General features: G+C 47.5%; 1 protein-coding gene across 1 annotated transcript in view; it reads left to right on the forward strand.

Annotated features, from left to right (window-relative positions):
- LOC147455210 (uncharacterized) overlaps window positions 1–16,032 on the forward strand; it is a 41,985-nt gene extending 25,953 nt beyond the window's left edge. The window contains exon 2 of the mRNA XM_086515221.1: window positions 15,591–16,032. Within this exon, the coding sequence (XP_086371347.1) occupies window positions 15,591–15,734 (144 nt within the window). The 3' untranslated portion in view covers window positions 15,735–16,032. The remainder of the gene's footprint in view (window positions 1–15,590) is intronic.
- The last annotated feature ends 3,217 nt before the right edge of the window (window positions 16,033–19,249 follow it).

A 19,249-nucleotide genomic window follows, 5' to 3' on the forward strand; every position in this document is an offset into this window, starting at 1 on the left:
AAGGGTGATGTGCCTGATGATTGGGAGCCTGATGAGCAACCCAAAGTGGAAGAAAATGAGGAGATCCTTGTTCTTGAACAGATTTTGGCACATAATGATACAAAGAAAGGTAAAGTCCGAAGGCGGTTCTTGGTTAAGTTCAAGAACTTTCCTGCATTTGATGCGAAGTGGATGGAGGAGGAGGACCTAGCAGATACTCCTCGGATTGTGAAACTTTACCTCGATGTTTTGGTTTAGCATAGTCTACTCCAAACGGAACCCAGAAACTCAGCTTGGCCGAAGATCTGGTGCAGTGGGATGCACAAGAGGGGAGTTACTCCGCTCCTTTGTCAACAGATGCCTCGATTTTGATACTAAAGTCACTGATGTCTCTTTGAGCTTCAGGGATACTGAGAGCTGACAGTATTCTGCTGGATGACTTTATGAAATGGAATTCCTGATTATGATACTGATTTGTTCTTGACTTCTTGTGAGTGCAGGAACTGATAGCCGAAATGACTGCAGCATTTTGGTCTGATTGATCTCGAATAGACATGGTTGCAATAGGGGTTAGTCAATCGGACATCGATGAGGTCCCGATTGGACCTAGATGTGATTGCTAGCTACATTGCCGATAAATCATGGTCTAAGATCCGAATGAATGTTGAATGTCATGTGATGTCCTGTGATGTCTGGTGATGTCCTGTGATGTCGTGTGATGTGCCTGTCGATTTTGTACATGTGCTAGATGTGTGTTCCTAGTACGTAGGTACTAACAGTCAGTGTCTGCTAAGACGGTTTATGGCTTTTGTCGGTTTTGCAGGCGTAATCGCGGTCGATTACAATGCTTTCAAGAGGGGGGTATGTCACAAAGTGATGACGTGGCGGATAGCAGAAACCCTAATTTCCGTAAATCGCGGAGGCGGATTATTTTTTTTTTTAAAAAGTTTTTTTTTTTGGAAAATGATGAGCGACGCGAATTTTGCTTTTGCTTTTTTTTTTAATAAAAAAAAGAGAAAAGACTCTCTAAGAGAGAGAGAGAACTGATGCTTTTGATTTTAAAAGCTTTTGGGGCTCTGCTTTTGGGCATCCCTTGTAACCTTTAAATTAGTGGTGAGGGCCTCACTTCTCAGAGCATCTGGACGCAGAGTCTGAGAGTGAAACCCTAACCGCTCTCTTGTACTTTGATGATTGATTAATATAAAAAGAAATACCGAAAGGGGCGCCAGTCTTTGGGGCCAATATCTCTAGGCACCGTCCTTATGTGATCCCTTTTCATAAGCATGACATATTGTACGATGAACACGATCTACTCATGAATGAGCACGGATGTGTAAGGTTTACTCATGAAAAGATGAAATGTTTGCACCCAAGGAATTCACATTCCATTACTCTTCCTTGACATGACACAATATCCGAAAGAGCACAAGAAGGATTGAGTATCAAACATGGACATTTCCATTGTGATTTGCCACAGTTGATTGATTTAGATCAGAAAGACAAGTTTCGAATCGATTGTTTACGTGTGTTTCATGAACGGTTTGACACTCTGTCTCTTTGTTCATTTACATTGCATGCACAGTCTTTAGAGAAGAATAGTTTTTTTCTAGTCACTTTACATGGAATGGGTATGTTTATGTTTTTGTTTTGGAAGTGGTTTCATGAATTTTTATCCTCGGAGAATGTTGAAGAAGGTAGACGCATGACTATAGACGAAGTTGAAGCATTGAAGGAGCCACAGATGACTTTGTGTCGCTCTTGGCGCGGCCTAGAGAAGCAAGCGTTGCAGACCTTTATGAAGTTCAAGTATTGTACGACCCACACATCAGAGTGGGCCGGCGCAGACAAGATTCATACAGACCCTGCTGGCGATCTCCCTCGACGCCATACAGTTCGGTACCAGTACCTCACTTTGAAAAGGAGGGGACGTCACGTGACACATCTAACCCTATGTGTACGTGGACAAGCTACTTCATGACAAGGATTCGGTTTGGTTCGGTTCAGTTCAGTTCAGTCAGTCTAGAATAGGAAGTGATCTGGCACTTTTGTGAGTCTATTCGCAGACCGTGCATGTCCAGACACTTAGATTAGATGCATATCCTCTAATTGCACACAGCATGATCATCGGATTACCATAAGATAACAGTCATGAACCCATCAAGAGCATTTTTATAGTGCATAGACCTATTTTTCCTATTTTTGACATTTTTCATTTATTATTTTTAAGTGACTTTTGTTGGGAACTAGGTAGGGCAAATTAGCAAGTGAAGTATATAAGAAAACCTAGCGCTAGCAGTTTCTGGCAGAAGAGGTAGCAGGAACTTTTGCGTTCAACAGGGACCTTCTCAGCAAGACCACCTTCCCGCAACAGACCTAGCGTTTTCAGCCCATCTAAAAGCCTAGCGTTTTTGCATGACAGATCAGCCATGGCGTTTGCATTGCAGATCAACCCCGGTGACAACAAGCTGCAGATCAGCCCTAGTGTTAGCAGACTCCAGAGAAACACAGCAGATCAGTCCTAGTGTTAGCAGATTTCTCCAGCAGGACAAAATCAGCCCTAGCGTTTTTGGTTTGCAGATCAACCTCGGCGTTTTGCAGATTCATCGCGACGGAACCTCAGTAAGCACCAGAGTTTTTAGTTTTCAGCAGTCAGACATTGGAGTAGGGCCCCCCAAACCTCGCAGATCTCACCTTCCCGCAGCAGATCCTCACCGCATGGTCAGATCCAGCGTAGTTTGCAGATTCAGCCCGAAAAATGCAGATTTCAGCATCTACGCTTTCAGCGCTGTCGTCGTTTCATCGTTGTCACCGACATAGAGTCAGAATTCAGCAGATATAAGATTTGAAGATTTCAACCCTTAGCATTTTCAGATTTCAGTCCGTCTCGTCGTCGTCCTCATCGTCGTCGACATCTTTGGAAAGTCCAAGCATTGTAGGGATTTTTGCAATCAATAGTAGACCTCTCTCGCCATAGAGAGTCGGGCCTTCGGAGGAGGGTTTTGACAACATTCTAGTGTCATATTCTTCTCTCTCTATCTCTCAGTCTCAGTACCTTCATTCATAATGTTTGTCCACTTCGTTTGTGATCATTTGCACTCTCTCACTAAAGGAACGGAAGGCTCTTCCTTCCGTAAGTACGGATTGTCGTGTTGTTTGGTTGGCGCTCCTCATTCTTTTCTCCGGGGATTTACATCTTCTCCAGATTTACCATGCGTGTTGCATTCTCCTCGACAGCTTCTCCGTATCTGTTGTTGAGGGGGGGTGTTAGATTTTCTTCATCTCCAGATGCTTCGCATACTGTCTACAGGCTCCTCACCATTCACGTGCACTGGCCCTTGGTTGTGGGTTGGCCACCCGTACACGTGGCACACTTAGGATTGTTCAACACATTTCCCACTCTAGACCTGCTTTGATCACATATTTCCCCATTTATATTGGAGGGTCATATTTTTAGGTCATTAGGCTATATTGAGGATTATTGCCCGACCAGCCTCTATTCTCCTATATATAGGAGGGGGGGCACCCTCATTTGTATCGTCTTGTGTTCGATGCAGCGGAAGTGAATGTTGAACTTTGCTCAAGATGAGTGCTCCGAACTATGCTCAAGGTTCCTTTCACTTACGGAAGGGAGAGCCTTCCGTTTCTTTAGTGAGAGAGTGCAAAGATCACAAACAAAGTGGTAAACACTGTGAATAAAGGTGCATGAGACTGAGAGATAGAGAGAGAAGAATACGATAGAATGTTGTTAAACCCTCCTTTGGAGGTCCCACTCTCTATGGCGAGAGCGGTCTACTATTGATTGCACAAATCTCTACAATGCTTTGATTTGCAGACGATGTCGACGACGGTGAGGACGACGACGAGACAGGCTGAAATCTGAAAACGCTAATGGTTGAAGTCTACAAATCTTTATCTGCTGAATTTTGACTCTGTCGGTGACAACGGCAATGACGACGATGCGCTGAAAACGCAGATGCTGAAATCTGCGTTTTTCGGGCTGAATCTGCTAACTTCGGTGGATCTGACCGTGCGGCGAGAATCTGTTGCGTGAAGGTGAGATCTGTGAGGTTTGGGGGTTCTCCTACGGTGTGTATGTGCTGAAAACTGAAAACGCTGGTCTAACTGCCGGTTCTGTTGCGATGAATCTGCAAACGCTAGGTGGTCAGGCTGATCCAAAAACGCTAGGGCAGATCTGGTACTTGATGCAAAAACGCTAGTGATCTGCTTTGTCCTGCTGTTGCTAGGCTGCTGCAAATGCAAAACGCTAGGTTAAATCTGCACCTGAAGAAACACTGGCTGTTCTTGGTTGAAAACGCTAGGTCATCCGCTCCGGGGGGGTCTTGCTGAGAAGGTGCGTTGTTGGATGTCAGGTCCCTGGCACCTGCTGCCTCTTCTGCCAGAAAGTGCTAGCGCTAGGGTTTCTTATATAGATGCTTGTCAAAATTGCCCTACCCGGTTCCCAACAAAAGTCACTCAAAAATAGTAAGTGAAAAATGTCAAAAATAGGTCTATGCACTATAAAAATGCTCCTGATGGGTTTTGATGCTAATCTGATGATCATGTTGTGTGCAACCAAAGGATATGCATCTACTTTAAGTGCCTGGACATGCACGGTCTGTGAATAGACTCACAAAAGTGCCAGAACACTTCCTAATCTAACTGAATTGAACCCATGTCATGAAGTAGCTTGTCCACGCACTTATAGGGTTAGATGTGCACGTGACATCCCCTCCTTTTCAAAGTGAGGTACTGGTACCGAACTGTATGGCGTCAAGGGAGATCGCCAACAGCGTATGGAATCCTGGAAAGGACTCTTCGCTAGCCCACTCTGATGCATGGGTCGTGCGATACCTGAACTTCATAAAGGTCTGCTTCTTTGGGCCACGCCAAAAGCGACAAAGTCATCTGTGGCTCCTTCAATGCTTCAACTTCATCCATAGTCATGCGTCTACCTTCTTCAAGAATCTCCGAGGATGAAAATTTGTGAAACCACTTACAACAAAAAAACATGAACATACCTATTTCATGTAAAGTGAGTGGGAAAATTCTAGTCTTTCAAAAAGACTGTGCATGCAATGTAGATGAACAAAGAGATGAAGTGCCAAACCAACACATGCAGACAATGGGGTCGAAACTTGTCTTTCTGATCTAAATCAATCAACTGTGGCAAAACACAATGGAAATGCCGATGCTTGATGCTTGTGCTCTTTTTGATATTGTGTCGTGCCAAGGAAGAGACATGGAATGTGAATTCCTTGAATGCAAACATTTCATCTTTTTATGAGTAATCCGAATACATCTGTGCTCATTCATGAGTGAATCGTGTTCATCGTACAATATGGCATGCCTGTGAAAAAGGATCACATAAGGACGGTGACTAAAATACAGGAAGGGTCGGAAAAACCTCTTGGTGGAGAAAACTCTTCTTCGTCACTCCCATGCTCACCACCTCCATGCGAAGTATCCATTCCGCTTCGGGTGATGACCATCCACTGAAGTCTTGGGTTCTTAAGTTCACGAGGAACTTGGGCTCTTATGGTTCTTGGTTCTTGGGTTCTTGAGGGTCTTGAGGTTCTTGAGTCTTGAGGTTCGTGAGGTTCTTCTTTAGCTTGCAATCTGTGTTAGAGAAAAATCTTCTCTTACCTGAGCTCTACTTTTTTCCGCGGGCGCACCCCTTGGCGGCCTTGCGCTCACACCAAGGTTGCTTTTTCCCAACTCACGTCGATTGGCCGGCCGCTAAGTGCACGGTCCACTCTCAATGAGTGAAAAGAGAAACAAGGGGAGGCTGGACAAGCCCTTCTTTCTTGGGTTTCATGTCACTCTTCAAAAACACGATTAGGAATCGACACGCCCAAGTGGTTTTGGGTTACGTGCGACCGCAACAAGCAAAAAAACTTATGTGGTTCTTTCCTTGAGTGATATTGAACATTGCCAAAGCTCTGATACCAATGTAAGGTGCAGTAGATGTGAATGTTGAACTTTGGTAAGATGAGTGCTCCGAACTGTGCTCAAGGTTCCTTTTACCTACGGAAGGGAGAGCCTTCCGTTCCTTTAGTGAGAGAGTGCAAAGATCACAAACAAAGTGGTAAACATTATGAATGAAGGTGCATGAGACTGAGAGATAGAGAGAGAAGAATACGACACCAGAATGTTGTTAAACCCTCCTCCGAAGGCCCCACTCTCTATGGCGAGAGTGGTCTACTATTGATTGCACAAATCTCTACAATGCTGACTTGTCGACGATGTTGATGACGGTGAGGACGACTACGAGACGGGTTGAAAGTTGAAAACGCTAATGGCTGATATCTGCAAATTTTTATCTATTGAATTCTGACTCTATGTCGGTGACGACGACGATGCAACGACGATGCGCTGAAAACGCAGACGTTGAAATCTGCGTTTTCCGGGCTGAATCTGCTAACTTCAGTGGATTTGACCGTGCGGCGAGAAGGTGAGATCTACGAGATTTGGGGGTTCTCCTGCGGTATCTATGTGCCAAAAACTGAAAATGCTGGTCTAACTGCTGGTTCCGTCGCGATGAATTTGCAAACGCTAGGTGGTCAGGCTGATCCAAAAACGCTAGGGCTGATCTAGTACTTGATGCAAAAACGCTAGTGAGAGGCTTTGTCCTACTGTCGCCAGGCTGCTGCAAATGCAAAACGCTAGGTTGAATTTGCACTTGAAGAAAACGTGGCTGTTCTTGGCTGAAAACGCTAGGTCATCCGCCCGGGGGGAGGGGGGGGGGGGGTCTTGGTGAGAAGGTCATTGTTGGATGTCAGGTCCTTGCTGCCTCTTCTGCCAGAAAGTGATAGCGCTAGGGTTTCTTATATACATGCTTGTCAAAATTGCCCTACCCGGTTCCCAACAAAAGTCACTTAAAAATAATAAGTGAAAAATGTCAAAAATAGGGAAAATAGGTCTATGCACTGCAAAAATTCTCTTGATGGATTCTAATGCTAATCTTTTTTTCCGAGAAAAAGATCCTTCTATTAGTTAATGAAAACTGCCCATAGGGCTACATCCACCTCTGCGAGAGAGGGCTACAACAAGCATGATGGGGAGACTCTCCCAATGAAAAAATAGCATATATACAAAGAGGCTAAATCAAGAGATGGGAGGAGGGAAGAGCCACACAGGTGGACAGTAGTGCCATCTGAGCACCCCCTGGACTATGGTGAAGAAAGGTCCAGGGCGCCAGAGTCGAAGAAAAGCCTCGCGGCGCTCCCGCATGCGGTCGGAGCTGCCTTGTAGTCCCTCAAGCTGTCCTCTGAGAGTATGGATCAGCTCTAGCCAAAAGTCACGAACAGTCTCTGCTGGTGGCACAGGACGAGCCTCAAAGATGCGGAAACAGCGGGCCCGCCAGATGAACCAGAGAGCTAGGCCGCTGATGAGCTCACAACACTCCTCTCTCTCACTGCACCACTCCTGTGGAGTAATCTCTGTAGTAGGCTGGAGTGTAGGTCGCCCCCCCTGTATCACTATCATCCTGCTGGTGGAAGATAGCTCAAACTGAAGTGCTGGGCCCGTGAGGGTGGACCAAGCCGCTGCCCCCCAAGTGTACTGTCGAGCCGTGGAAAGGGCAAGCATCAGCCGAAGAACACGTAGCCACACCTGCTGGGCCGAGGGACAGTCCCAAAGACAGTGACGCTGACTCTCCACCAACTGGTCACAGGCTGCACATGCGGCCGAGAGACCACTATGCACCAGCCAGCTCCCTACTGTTGTGGCTCTGTGTGCAACCAGCCACTGGAACAAGGTGACTCGCTTCGGCTGTCTGGAGTCCCACAGCCTCTGCCAAAAAGCTGCCAAGAACTCGACTGTGAGGCCCTCCTCCTGCCAATGACGTGCTGCAGCGGGGCGGGCCTCTCTCTGTGCTGCAAGTATATGATGTCCAAGCTAAACAGTGTACTGAAAGAAGGGGACTCCTGGGCGGTCGGCAGAAGAGAAGGGGTCCCTCCATAGCCACTCACCAGGATCCCACTGTACTCATGCCAGTGGACAACACTCCCAAGCCCATAGCCTCCAGTGTCCAGTCTCAAGAGCTGCTGGGTCAGGGTCTATGACGCAAGTCCTCCCACAGATGCCCACAACTCGGATCCTCTGGAAACAACACTCTGCTACCTGCGGGGCCTCTACTGCAACTCGCTGTAATCGTCCCCCACCCTGAAGCTCAAAGAACAGGGCTGGGACAGTCTCTGAGCAAGCCCTAACTGAAATGAGAACCTCCAGTCGTGTGAAGGCTCCCATCCACCGAGGTGCTACTAGTTCGAGAGGCGTGAGCCACTCAGCTGGAACTGACTCTGAGATGTCCTGACACATGCTCTGCACCCCTCTCATGCCCTGCAACTGGACAACCTGCACCTCCTCTGACAAACTTGTGAACTCTAGCCAGTCACCTAGAGAACGCGCTGGACCTGCCGCCATGGGACCCCAAGAAACATGAGGCCGACTCCCAACCAAGTGGCCTCTCTGAGTGCTAACCATGGGGTTCCAGACGAGGGGCTGCCGTAGGCGCTCCTCCGTGCACGTCGGTTGTCTCTGCTCTAGGCCACGCCGTAAGAGCTCCCAAGATCGAAGCAAACTCACAGCGAATCTGTCCTCCAGTCTCCTGCTCAAACCAACTCGGCGCAGCTTTGAAAAGATCCATCTGGTCGAAGGTTGCCAAGGGCCTCTTGACTGAGGCACCCTGGCACGAAGCCTCTGCAACAAGAATTCCTTCCAGGGCTCCTCGCCTGGAAGAAGTCCTCTGACGACAAACTTCCCAAGAAGGGCTCTGCTCTGCTGTGCAGGATCAATGATCCCAAGCCCTCCCTGAGAACAAGGAAGTGTGATAACCGACCAAGCCACCTTGGCTCGGGCAATCTGAGTATCGCGACCTGACCAAAGGAAGTTTCTGATGAGCCTCTCTACCTGGCTGATACAAGAACTCGAGAAGATCCAGCAAGAAGTGATGTACCACATAGTCGCCAACAACACCTGGTTGGCAACTACTACTCTACCAGCCAGCGAAAGTCGTGCTGAGCTCCAATGTAACAGCTTTCTCCTGATGGACAGGAGAAGAGGAGCAATCTGCTGCTCGGGGGACAAGTCTAGACCAACCTGACAACCCAAGTACCGAACTGCAGTCCCTGGAGGAATCCACCTGAAACCCTCTCTTGGCATCCAATCTGGCACAGGAGCACTGCCAACCGAGAAAGCCACTGTTTTTCTCCAGTTGATCAATGCGCCCGATGCACAGCAGAAGGTCTCCAAAGCCTGCTCACATCTGTGTAGATTGGCCTCCTGGCCCTCTAAGTACAAGGCTGAGTCGTCGGCAAACTCAGCGTCCAGAAGCTCATCTCCCCGTATAGGGAGTGCTAAGCCTCTCAAACCAACCTGCTGTGACACCAAAAATCTGCTCATTCCATAGAGCCTCGACCCTCTCTCTGAGTGCTGAGTCCAACAAGACCCGCTCTGGGATGCGAAGCATCGTGCTCCCACTCCTCTGCCTGTCTGTCACTGTGAGGATCACTGGTGCATGGTCCGAGAAGGATGTCCCTGCCAGGATGCCCACTGATTCCCCCAAGTCACTGAAGTGGTCACTAGTGTAGAAGCGATCTATGCGCGATAGATTCACTCCTCCCACTCTGCGGTCCGATCTAGAGAAGGCAAGACTCTCTGGAGGCCTCACAAAGCCAAAATGCTGCCATGTATCCGAGACCCTCAAAGTCATACACAACCTCTCCCAAGCTGCTAACTCGACTCCATGCACAGTAGCATGGCTGCCTCCGATCCTGTCAGAAGGGTCCTCCAACATGTTGAAGTCCCCTCCTACACACCACTGGTCAACCCGTGGCAAAGACTCAACAATCTGTGACCAAAACTTTGCACGAGCACTCGCCACATTGGGCGCATAGATGTTCAGGAAACCCACAAGGCCACCCTGAACCTGCATAGTAGTAATCCACTGAGCCCTGCCTGGCACAATAATCCCTCTGCCCACAATGGCCTGCTGCAATGAGTCCGCAATAGTCATACATACCCCTCCCTGGATGCCTCCAGGTCCAAAAGCAGCTACCAAAAGGTATCATAGCGTCCACGCAAAATCTGACCACATCGCCGAATGCGGCTCTCAGACAAATGGTGCTCCTGAAGCATAAGGAGATCAATCTCTCCTCCCACAAGGCAACGCTGAAGCTCCTGACGCAATCGGCCCCGCTGTCGCTGAAACTGGGACCCACCTAGTCCTTGCACGTTCCACGAGACGATCCTCATGGGGAGCGAGAGAGAACAGATGCTGCCGCAGCAGCAAGACGAGCTATCTTCGAGGCTGACTTGGATGGGGAGTAATCCGCATCCGAGCGTCCTCTAGATAGGCGAGACTGCAGTGAGTGCCTGGTCCAAGCCCAAGCAGAGCGAGCCGTGCGTAAAGCAACCTCCTCTGTCCAGGAGTCCTCATGAATGTATACATAGCAAGGCAAACACTGCGTATCAGCAAAAAAGTACACCACAATGTGTCTACATCCTGCTGAGTCTGGGGGTGTCGCCGCAAACTTGGCCAGTGGCCACAAAGTCTGCAGCAAATCTGTAATGCCAAGTTCTCCCATGTGGTGAGAGAACTCGAGAACCTGTGTATGCAACCATCCCACCACTGAGTCGCGGGACCACTCTGTCTCAGTCCTACCACAAAGGGGGAAGGAGAAACCAACTGCTGAGTCCAAGGCCTCTGTCCCCCTAGCGGCGAGGAACAAAGCGTGGACTCTGAAGCAGGCTGCCTCGTGGTCTGCTGCGGAATCGCCGAGAAAGCGAGTGAACCCGTAATCGAAGAAATCCCAGCGGCGTCGGAGGTCAATGCCCGTCAGACCACGAGGGATAGCTGCAAGAGAAGATGTCTGAATCTGCAGAGGGGGCTGCATGAAGGGCTGACCCTCTCTCGCTAGGCGACTCGTGGCAAAGGCGCTGCCAAGAGATCTCCTAGCCGCCGGCGAGGGACCAGTCTCCTGAGCCGACTGTGGTACTGAAGCAGGAGGAGGGGAGAGGGGCTGGGGGGGGGGGTGGGGGGGGGGGGAGAAGAGAAGCGGGTGGGGGCGACAGAGACATGGGGGGGGAGGGGGTGAGGGGGGGTGGGGAGTGGGCGGGAGCAGAGAGCGGGGGGGGGGGGGGGGGATGAGGAGGAGGAGGGGAGATCGGAAGGCGGAGCGGCTGGCGAGGGTGAAGCGGAGGTGGAGGCTGGCGTAGGGGCTCCTCCTGCTCAAGAGGACCAAAGCGGTTCCCCGTGGGAACCCACTGCTGCTGAGTAGGCACCTGAGGGCCACTCTGAGTGCCAGGCTGTCGCTGTGGCCCCTGGCGTCGACGGCCACGGGCCTGCTGCCACCCCTCCTCCGCTGGAGCCCCAGGCTCGGAGGGTGGCGTTGAATCTGTGCGCTGTCGCTGGCTGTGGCTGCGGCCCAGCCTTGGCAGGCTGGGGCTGAGGCTGAGGCTGAGGTGCGGGTCGTGGTCTCCTCCGTGGACAGGCCTTCGCTAGGTGGCCCATCTGTCTGCAAATGAAGCACTGGTTCGGGAGACCCGAGTACTCCACACTCTGCCTAAACCAACCCCCACTCACCCGAGGCAGAAGGATGACCTTCGGGAGCGTGTAGGTATCTCTGACCAAAACTCGAACTGAAGGGATGCTAGCCGCCTTGGTAGCTACTGATGCTGCCGTACGAGGTGTCTCCAGGACAGTCCTGATGGCGGAGCCAATCCTGGAGAGAAGTGGAAGGTACTCCCTCCGTAAACCCGGAAAGCAGACTGAGATGGGGATGTCCGCCTCCTCTACTAGCACATCCGAAGTCGGGTCAAAACCATGTCGCCACTGTCGAAAGTGGGCGCGTGATGCTCGGATGGCCAATGGACTCATAGCTATGACCTTGGAGGCCATCTCGGAGGTCTCGAACTCAATCTGGTAGTACCCCCGTCCGAGAATCTGGACATCCAAGATCTTGCCCACCTCTGCGAGGAGGCGGGCCTGGAGCAGGTCTCGCAGCTCTCCTCTGCTAGGACGAGTGCCGAGAACCTTGCAGATGACAGAAGTCGCCTGCAAGCGTTCTACCTCTGCGACAAGGCTCGCTTGCTCTGTCGGCGAGAGAGCAAGTCGAATGGTGGGCTCAGCGGGGTCGGGCGAGGGGGCTTCAGGCGAGTCCCTCTGTGGTGAAGCTGGAGCCTCCATCTGTGTCTACTGCTGAGTCGAAGAAGCGGGCGGTGAAGAAAAAACCTGCAAACAAGTCAGCCAGGCACTTTTCCGAAGAGAAAGTGCTACCGAGCCAGGTGCAGAGGGCCTTCGGGAGCGGAGAGGATGGGGGGGGGGAGGGGGGGGGGATGGGGGGACGGCGAGGGCGAAGAGGGCAGCCGTGTAATGTGCGGGTGCACAAGCAGCAGCAAGCGGGGGAATGGAGTGGGGAAGGCAAAGCGAGAGGAGGGCAGCAGGCTACGGGCAGCCTTTGGGGCAGTGCGCAGACAGGGGGGGCAGCGGAGGACTGAGGGGCAACGCGCAGGGGCTGAAGGGGGTGGGGACAGTGTAGGGAGGGGGGGGGGGGGGGGGGGGGGGGGGGGGGGGGGGGGGGGGGGGGGGGGGGAGCCAGCAGCAGTGGGGGGGGGGAGCTGATTTTTGTTCTAATGCTAATCTGATGATCATGCTGTGTGGAACCAGAGGTTATGCATCTACTCAGTGCTTGGACATGCACGGTCTACTAACAAACTCACAAAAGTGCCAGAACACTTCTAATTTAATTGAACTGAACCCATGTCATGAAGTAGCTTGTCCACGTACACATAGGGTTAGATGTGCACAACTTATCTCACACCATGTAGCCATCTGGAGTTATTGGACTGCCAGCCTTTCCACCATCTGCCTCCTCTCTCTCTCTCTCTCTCTCTCTCTCTCTCTCTCTCTCGTGCCATTGTCTCTTTCTCTCTCTCACCTTCGGCTGCACACTCTGACACCCAGGATCCTATGGATCACTTCCCCTATTTAGGAATATTTATGCAGGGTCGTGGAGGCATGTGGCTTGGTCGGGCAGTTTGGTTTCTGGCCTATATATGCAGCAGGTGGGGGTGGGGGGGGGGGGATATCACTTCCAAGCATGCATTCAGCCCAGTTAGGGGCGCCCTTCCTTAGGGGCCCAAGCAGCTCTGGTGGGGGGGGGGGGGGGGGGAATCACTTCCAAGCCTGCTTTTGAGCACCCGTGCAGGGGCGCCAGTTCTCTGCCGATTGCAAGAGGGGACGAGGGGGGGCGGCCCAACGTTTTTGGGCAGCCCTCACCTCTGCTTTTTGAGGCAGCCGGCGGCGTGCAGGAGGGGAGCAAGCTGCAGCCCAGCGTTTTTCATGGGCAGCAGGAGCAGTGCTCAGTGATCATCTCCACGGTGCAGTACCACCTCAGGGAAGCCTTTCATAGCCCTTGTGGCCATGCAGTGGTAGGTTTCCTCGACTAAGATCTAGATCTACTTTTAGATCTAGCCAGGAGGAAATGCACGAGATCTATGCTCTCAGAGCATGTTGGAGGTGATGCACATGTCGAGGCCGTGTCAGTGGTTTGTGTGTAGGAGCAATTGGCAGCTTTAGTAGCAGTCGTAGTTGTGTGCACCTCGGGTCTATCCATTGGGCATGTCAATTCTATTCGGGACCACCCTCGGTCACTTGTATGAGCAGATTGTTATCAGCATGGAGAGCCTTTCCCAGATCTCTCTCTCTCTCTCTCTCTCTCTCTCTCTCTCTCTCTCTCTCATAGTACACTGTGCAATGACATATGTAATGTAGCCAGAGATAGAGCTACATTACATATGGCATTGTAGGTGTTCTAGATCGGAGTCGAGGTACACACTAGATCGTGAGCCAGTTCTTGTCTTCATTGCATCTTCCACTGCCACCTTTGACATCTCCCCCCCCCCCCCCCCCCCCCCCCCCCCCCCCCCCCCCCCCCCCCCCGTCTCTAAAAGGAATTATCAATAACATAACGTTATAGTCATTAAGTGCAGGATAACACAAAGATTGCTCATTCTCGTCTCTGTTAATTCCGTGTACTTGACATGCAAGCTGATTCCGAGCGAGATCTACAATTACCCGGTGGAGACTATGTGGCTGTCCATGTTCAGAGAGTGTTGTCATCACTGGTTGTTGACTCATTCATCGTGCGATTTACCTTTTCCGATGCCACTATCACATAGAGTTAAGAGCTTTGGTGCTCAAGAGTCAGATCAGTGATCAGAGATCCTTTCGAGGTGCTGAATCTTTGCGCCAAAGAGGAGCATATGGCTGGTTGCTGCTGTTTTACACCTGTTTGGGCCTGATTTGCTGCTGTTGTGGGCTGATTTGGAATGCCCTTTTCATCTCTCCCAGTCCTAATCAACATTCCCTCCCTTTTGACTTTAGTCACATTCACAATCCACTGTCTGTGATATCATTATCAAGTTTCGCCTTATTATATTACTTGAAAACTTTGCAAGAAATTTTTCTCATCTTTGAGTGTGCTTTTAGCACATTCTCCACTCATTTTAGCAGTAAAGTGGCTTGTCAATAGAGGCATGCCATGCATGGGAGAAAGCAAACGTTGTTAATGCAAGTGTGTACTCATTTATGGGAACAGGAACAAGAACGAAACAGAAACTACAAAAATTTGGAGTTTTTGAAATTTCCTAGTACAAAAGAGAAAGAGGGAAATAGTACCAGAAATAGAAATGGGAACAAAAATGTGGCTGAATAGATACCTTGTTAGAACAAGGAAGACCACACCACTAGTGTTGATAATACCACTTTTGATTGCAACGTTGCATTCGAAACGCGTATTTGTCAGGCTTCACATACCGTACGAAAAATACGTAGTGGTATTCAGTACTTTTAACGTACTAGTGGAAATTTATACACGCACAAAAATACACATACATGCATTGTCGGCATGCATGTATCTAGGGTTGTGTACATATGATGTATACATTACTGTAAGTATGTGTGTATAGTATATACTTGCATTTACATGTACGCAAGCATGCATAAGTAGATATGTATGCCTATTTGTATTCAATACCTAACGATTTTTTTGTGCTGGTAGTGATTACCCTTACTCCACACCTTTTAATTTTTGTTTTCGTAGTACACTTATTGTACCTATCCACCTTGCTCCATTGTCTTCTCTACGTCGCTGTTCCTTACCTTCAGTTCCTCCACTTGACTAACTTTGGATGACAAGGCCACATACGAAAGCATTTGTGGGCATCTTCTTAAAGAGGCAGTCTCTTTATGCTAAAGAAATAAGTGATTCACATGTCCCTTAGTTTAAAAGGCAAAGTCTCTCTTTATGTTAGGAAACCGTTTTTTAACACTTCATACTAGGGGACAGGATGATCTCTACAAGATTTCGACCACAAGGCATGTGGTAGTTTAGGAGTATTGCTTGTGTACGTGATACATCCCTTAGGTTGAGGCAGGTCCTTGGTAAACACTTAAATTCAAAGGCAGACAATGCAGGTACTACGTTGCAAAAAATGCATATCCCTACACACATGCATCCATGCAGTTATGGTCAAGTGTCATGGCTATTATCTTTCCTACTATTTTTGTCTTGTACAAACTTCCAATGTGTCTGGACTTTGCCGTGCAGGTTAGGCTTGATCCTTCCCGACCTCTAAGTAGGAGAAAGCGCTGGATTGTGGCTGAGATAGTGAAAAAGGAGAAGGTTTACGTGCGGCCAACTGAAGACTCTTTTCAAGGTAGCACACAAAATTCAGCGCCTGCAGCACCTTAAACATGTTCAGAAGTCGTCTTCTTGTGATTGTTCCCCCATGCTAGTTATGTGGGCAGTCCATCCAACATAAGTGTAGAACGGAGCTTTTGATTGAGGAAAGTCCACATTCAAACAAAAGCTACGAGGGTGATCAGTAGTCAGTTTCATTCCCTTATTGTAAGGAAGACTTTCATACACAACCGTTTTAACTTTTAGAGGTGGTAGCGTTCGGAGGCTCATCGAGCTTTTGAGGTAACTTGTGCACTTGAATGGCCTTATTCTCGTGTATATTGAATGTCAGCAGTTTTTTATTGCCAAAGTTGAAGTCTCTTATATTGAGTAAATAATGGTCCAGTTTGATGTGATTGCGACAAAAATCAGCATGTTTATTTGCTCTTTGAACTAAAAGCCAGTGGTTCTTTTGTATGATATCAGTCATCGATAAGGCAATTGCAAGGTTGCACTGCGAAGGTATTGTACTCTGAATTTTTTATGATGATGCTGTTTTGAATTATTTGCAAGGTTTGTTGTTTGTCGAAACAGTGAGGTCAGACCATCAGTTTGAACTTCAACAAGGCAGGTTCAATTATGTAACCTAATCAATGCTTTTGTATTCTTTTCTCTCTTCAACTAGTAAGAAGGGGCTAGCTCAAAAAAGAACAAGAACATGTACGTCTCGCCAGGACAGGTTCTGTGGGATGGAGAGCTTCAAGGTAAAGTAAGTTATGTAGTGCTACATGATATCACCTGTCAAAGTTTCCCAATTGGTAACAATGGCTTCACATGTCTGAATCTTAATACACGGATGGGTCCATGATGTGATCAAAGCAATCAAAATACGCGTACTTTTGGTACAGTACAGTACACGAACATGACATCTCATAATGTTATATTCGGAAAGAAAAACGAAGCATTTCTAAGTTTTAGTTTTGGCTTTTGGGTTTGATTAAGTTGCAATGTCATGAATATTCATAGCTAAGTTACAAAAGCATTTTTTATTTTGACTCCGATAGGGTTTTCACACCTACACCTTCCTAGAAAAATGTATTTCTCAGAAAACTTGCACATTAATTACTCCCCCCTTTTGCTGTCCCATACTTGGTTGCTATGCAGTTCACTTTGTTATAGCGATCTGTACTGTTTCGATCGTGTTCTTGACTTACAGAATATTTTTTAGGTTTGCGTTAGTTTATTGTGTGCAAAAGAATAACATGGTCCTTTGTTGGCCTCTCTTGTTCAAAGTTTGTATTTTGTCAGGGCTCATCGAGCTTCTTACTGAGAAGGTAGATATGATCTAGATATGCCCCAATCTTGGTTTGACACCAAAAATTTGCTGAAAAAGTATGAAGCAAAAGGTTTGCAATAGTTGAGGAGGAACTGTCTTGGTGGGTAACATAGAGCATCTTGAGAGAGGTCCCTAAACGTCACATTGGTGGGTACCTTCGCTATTTGGTTTTTGGTTGTTTCATAGTCATCTCCTGCATTGTTGATATTCATGCCACCTTCACATTTATCACTCTTAACTCATTTTTCGAGTTGTAGTGCCTTGGATTGTTGGCTCCTTCATCCAATGCCAACAAAATGTATGTGCTATTTGTAAGGAAATTCACCTTCATAGTTTGAGCCTTTGTGTATCTTCCTCATGACATTCACATGAGTATTCTAACTCTATTGCTCAGGATTAGACTTGTCTCTTGTATCTGTTTGTATGCAACTCACTTTCTCTTCTTAAATTCATCATCTGGGCATGCTGTTACATGTATACTAGCTACATGTCGCTTGATTAGTGGGTTTGGTGGTCAATTGACTATAAGTTTTAAGGGGTGTTCGTCAGTGTCTGTCAATTGTTCGTTATGTTTCATGGGTTTTGAGCTTGGACAAGGCCAAGGGCATTCCTTATACTTCGTATATAGCAATTTATGTTTTTGTACTAATGTAGACAACCATAAGTAATCACCGAGGGATCAAATCTCTATGCATAAAGATAGTATGGAGCATATGGATCACAAAGGGGGTAACCTTTTCATTGCAAGTTCTCTGTAGGCTAGGCTAAACTATAAACGTAAATATATGGTTTTATGAATAAATTGTTCTACATTTTGTTAGTCCATCAAAAAGGGAAGGAAATCTTGTTCTCTTAAAACAATGTTACAGTGGATGATAGAAAATTTTGAACAATATCTCACCCTTTAGGATTGAGTTTCATTGAGGTGTACTTCCTCTTGCAAGATTAGAAATTCATAACCTCAAAATACTGGTTGGGCTATAATTGTTTTCCTTGCATTTAAAAACATTTGGATACTTTATTGCATGGGCAATGCAACTTGTTTTGCCTTTATGCATAGGGTGTGAATGTGGTGGCTTTATACTTTCTACTCGCCCTTTTCCAATGAATCACACCTATGTTTATAACTATGTTATTATCTATGTTTGATTATGGTGTGACTACAAGGATGTTGTAGTCATATATGATGGGTGTATGCATTGTGCGTGATGGATAATGTATGCCTAGAGAGTGATAGGCATACATGCAAAGCATGAGGAAAAATTAGCCTCCTAGTGAGGGAAAAAGGTGGTGTCTTAAGTGTGTTCACACTTAAGTGAGGGAAAAATAGTAGTGTCTTAAGTGTGTTCACATGCATCAGTGTGCACCTGTAGCAACACACAAGGGTTACACATGCCAATTAGGGTTTTAGTCAACTTTGGTCAAAGCTTGGTCAATTATGATAGGAGATAAGGATGGCGAAAGTGGGGTACCAAGGCCTAATATTGGTGTATGGAGTCTAAACACATCATTTTTTAAAGTGTTACAAGAATATTTTGGGAAGGTTAAATGCCTAGTCAAAAGTCAACCGTGATGCCTATTATAGTTATGTGATGTGAAAGTTTTTAGAACAAGGTTGAGGATTAGAGCAAGCATACAACTTTGTGCCCTCATTGGAAATATACAAAATTAAAAAGGTATTATGGGCACTTTCGAACATTGTGCATATTTGTTTTAATATTTTTGAGACATCAAATGGCAATGCTGAATGTAATGCAATGATTCTACAAAATTTTGGGATCATATGAGATCCAAGTTGTATTACATGAACTTCTAACATATGCCAAGACTAGTTAACTATTGTTCGGTGGCTAGACAACTAGTTTCAAGCCCTTGGTCTAGATATCACTTTGTAGAATGTGAAAAAGTTAAGATCTTATCTCTAGGTAAGACACTTTCTCTCCTGTGCAACAAGCTTAGGATTCCATAACTCACAACCTTGGATTATACTCACATTGAGGCAATGAATAGCTTCTCTTTTTCTCTACTCTCTTCTATACTTTATTGAGTGTATGCACTCTTTCTTTCTTGCATGCTAGTATGCTCGTGACACTATGCACATGCTTGTGCGTTTTGTATAGAGAGAATTGAGCCCTCCATTGTTTGCTCTTGAATGATCTAAACTTATAGGGGGAACATTGGAACAAAATTTGCAAAAATGGACTCTATTAGTGAAGTCAGAAGGGTAGGGGCGTGTAGAAGTGAGAAAGTT

This window comes from Adiantum capillus-veneris, chromosome 6 (genome assembly GCF_014529385.1).
Source record: "Adiantum capillus-veneris isolate H3 chromosome 6, ASM1452938v2, whole genome shotgun sequence".
Taxonomy (NCBI): domain Eukaryota; kingdom Viridiplantae; phylum Streptophyta; class Polypodiopsida; order Polypodiales; family Pteridaceae; genus Adiantum; species Adiantum capillus-veneris.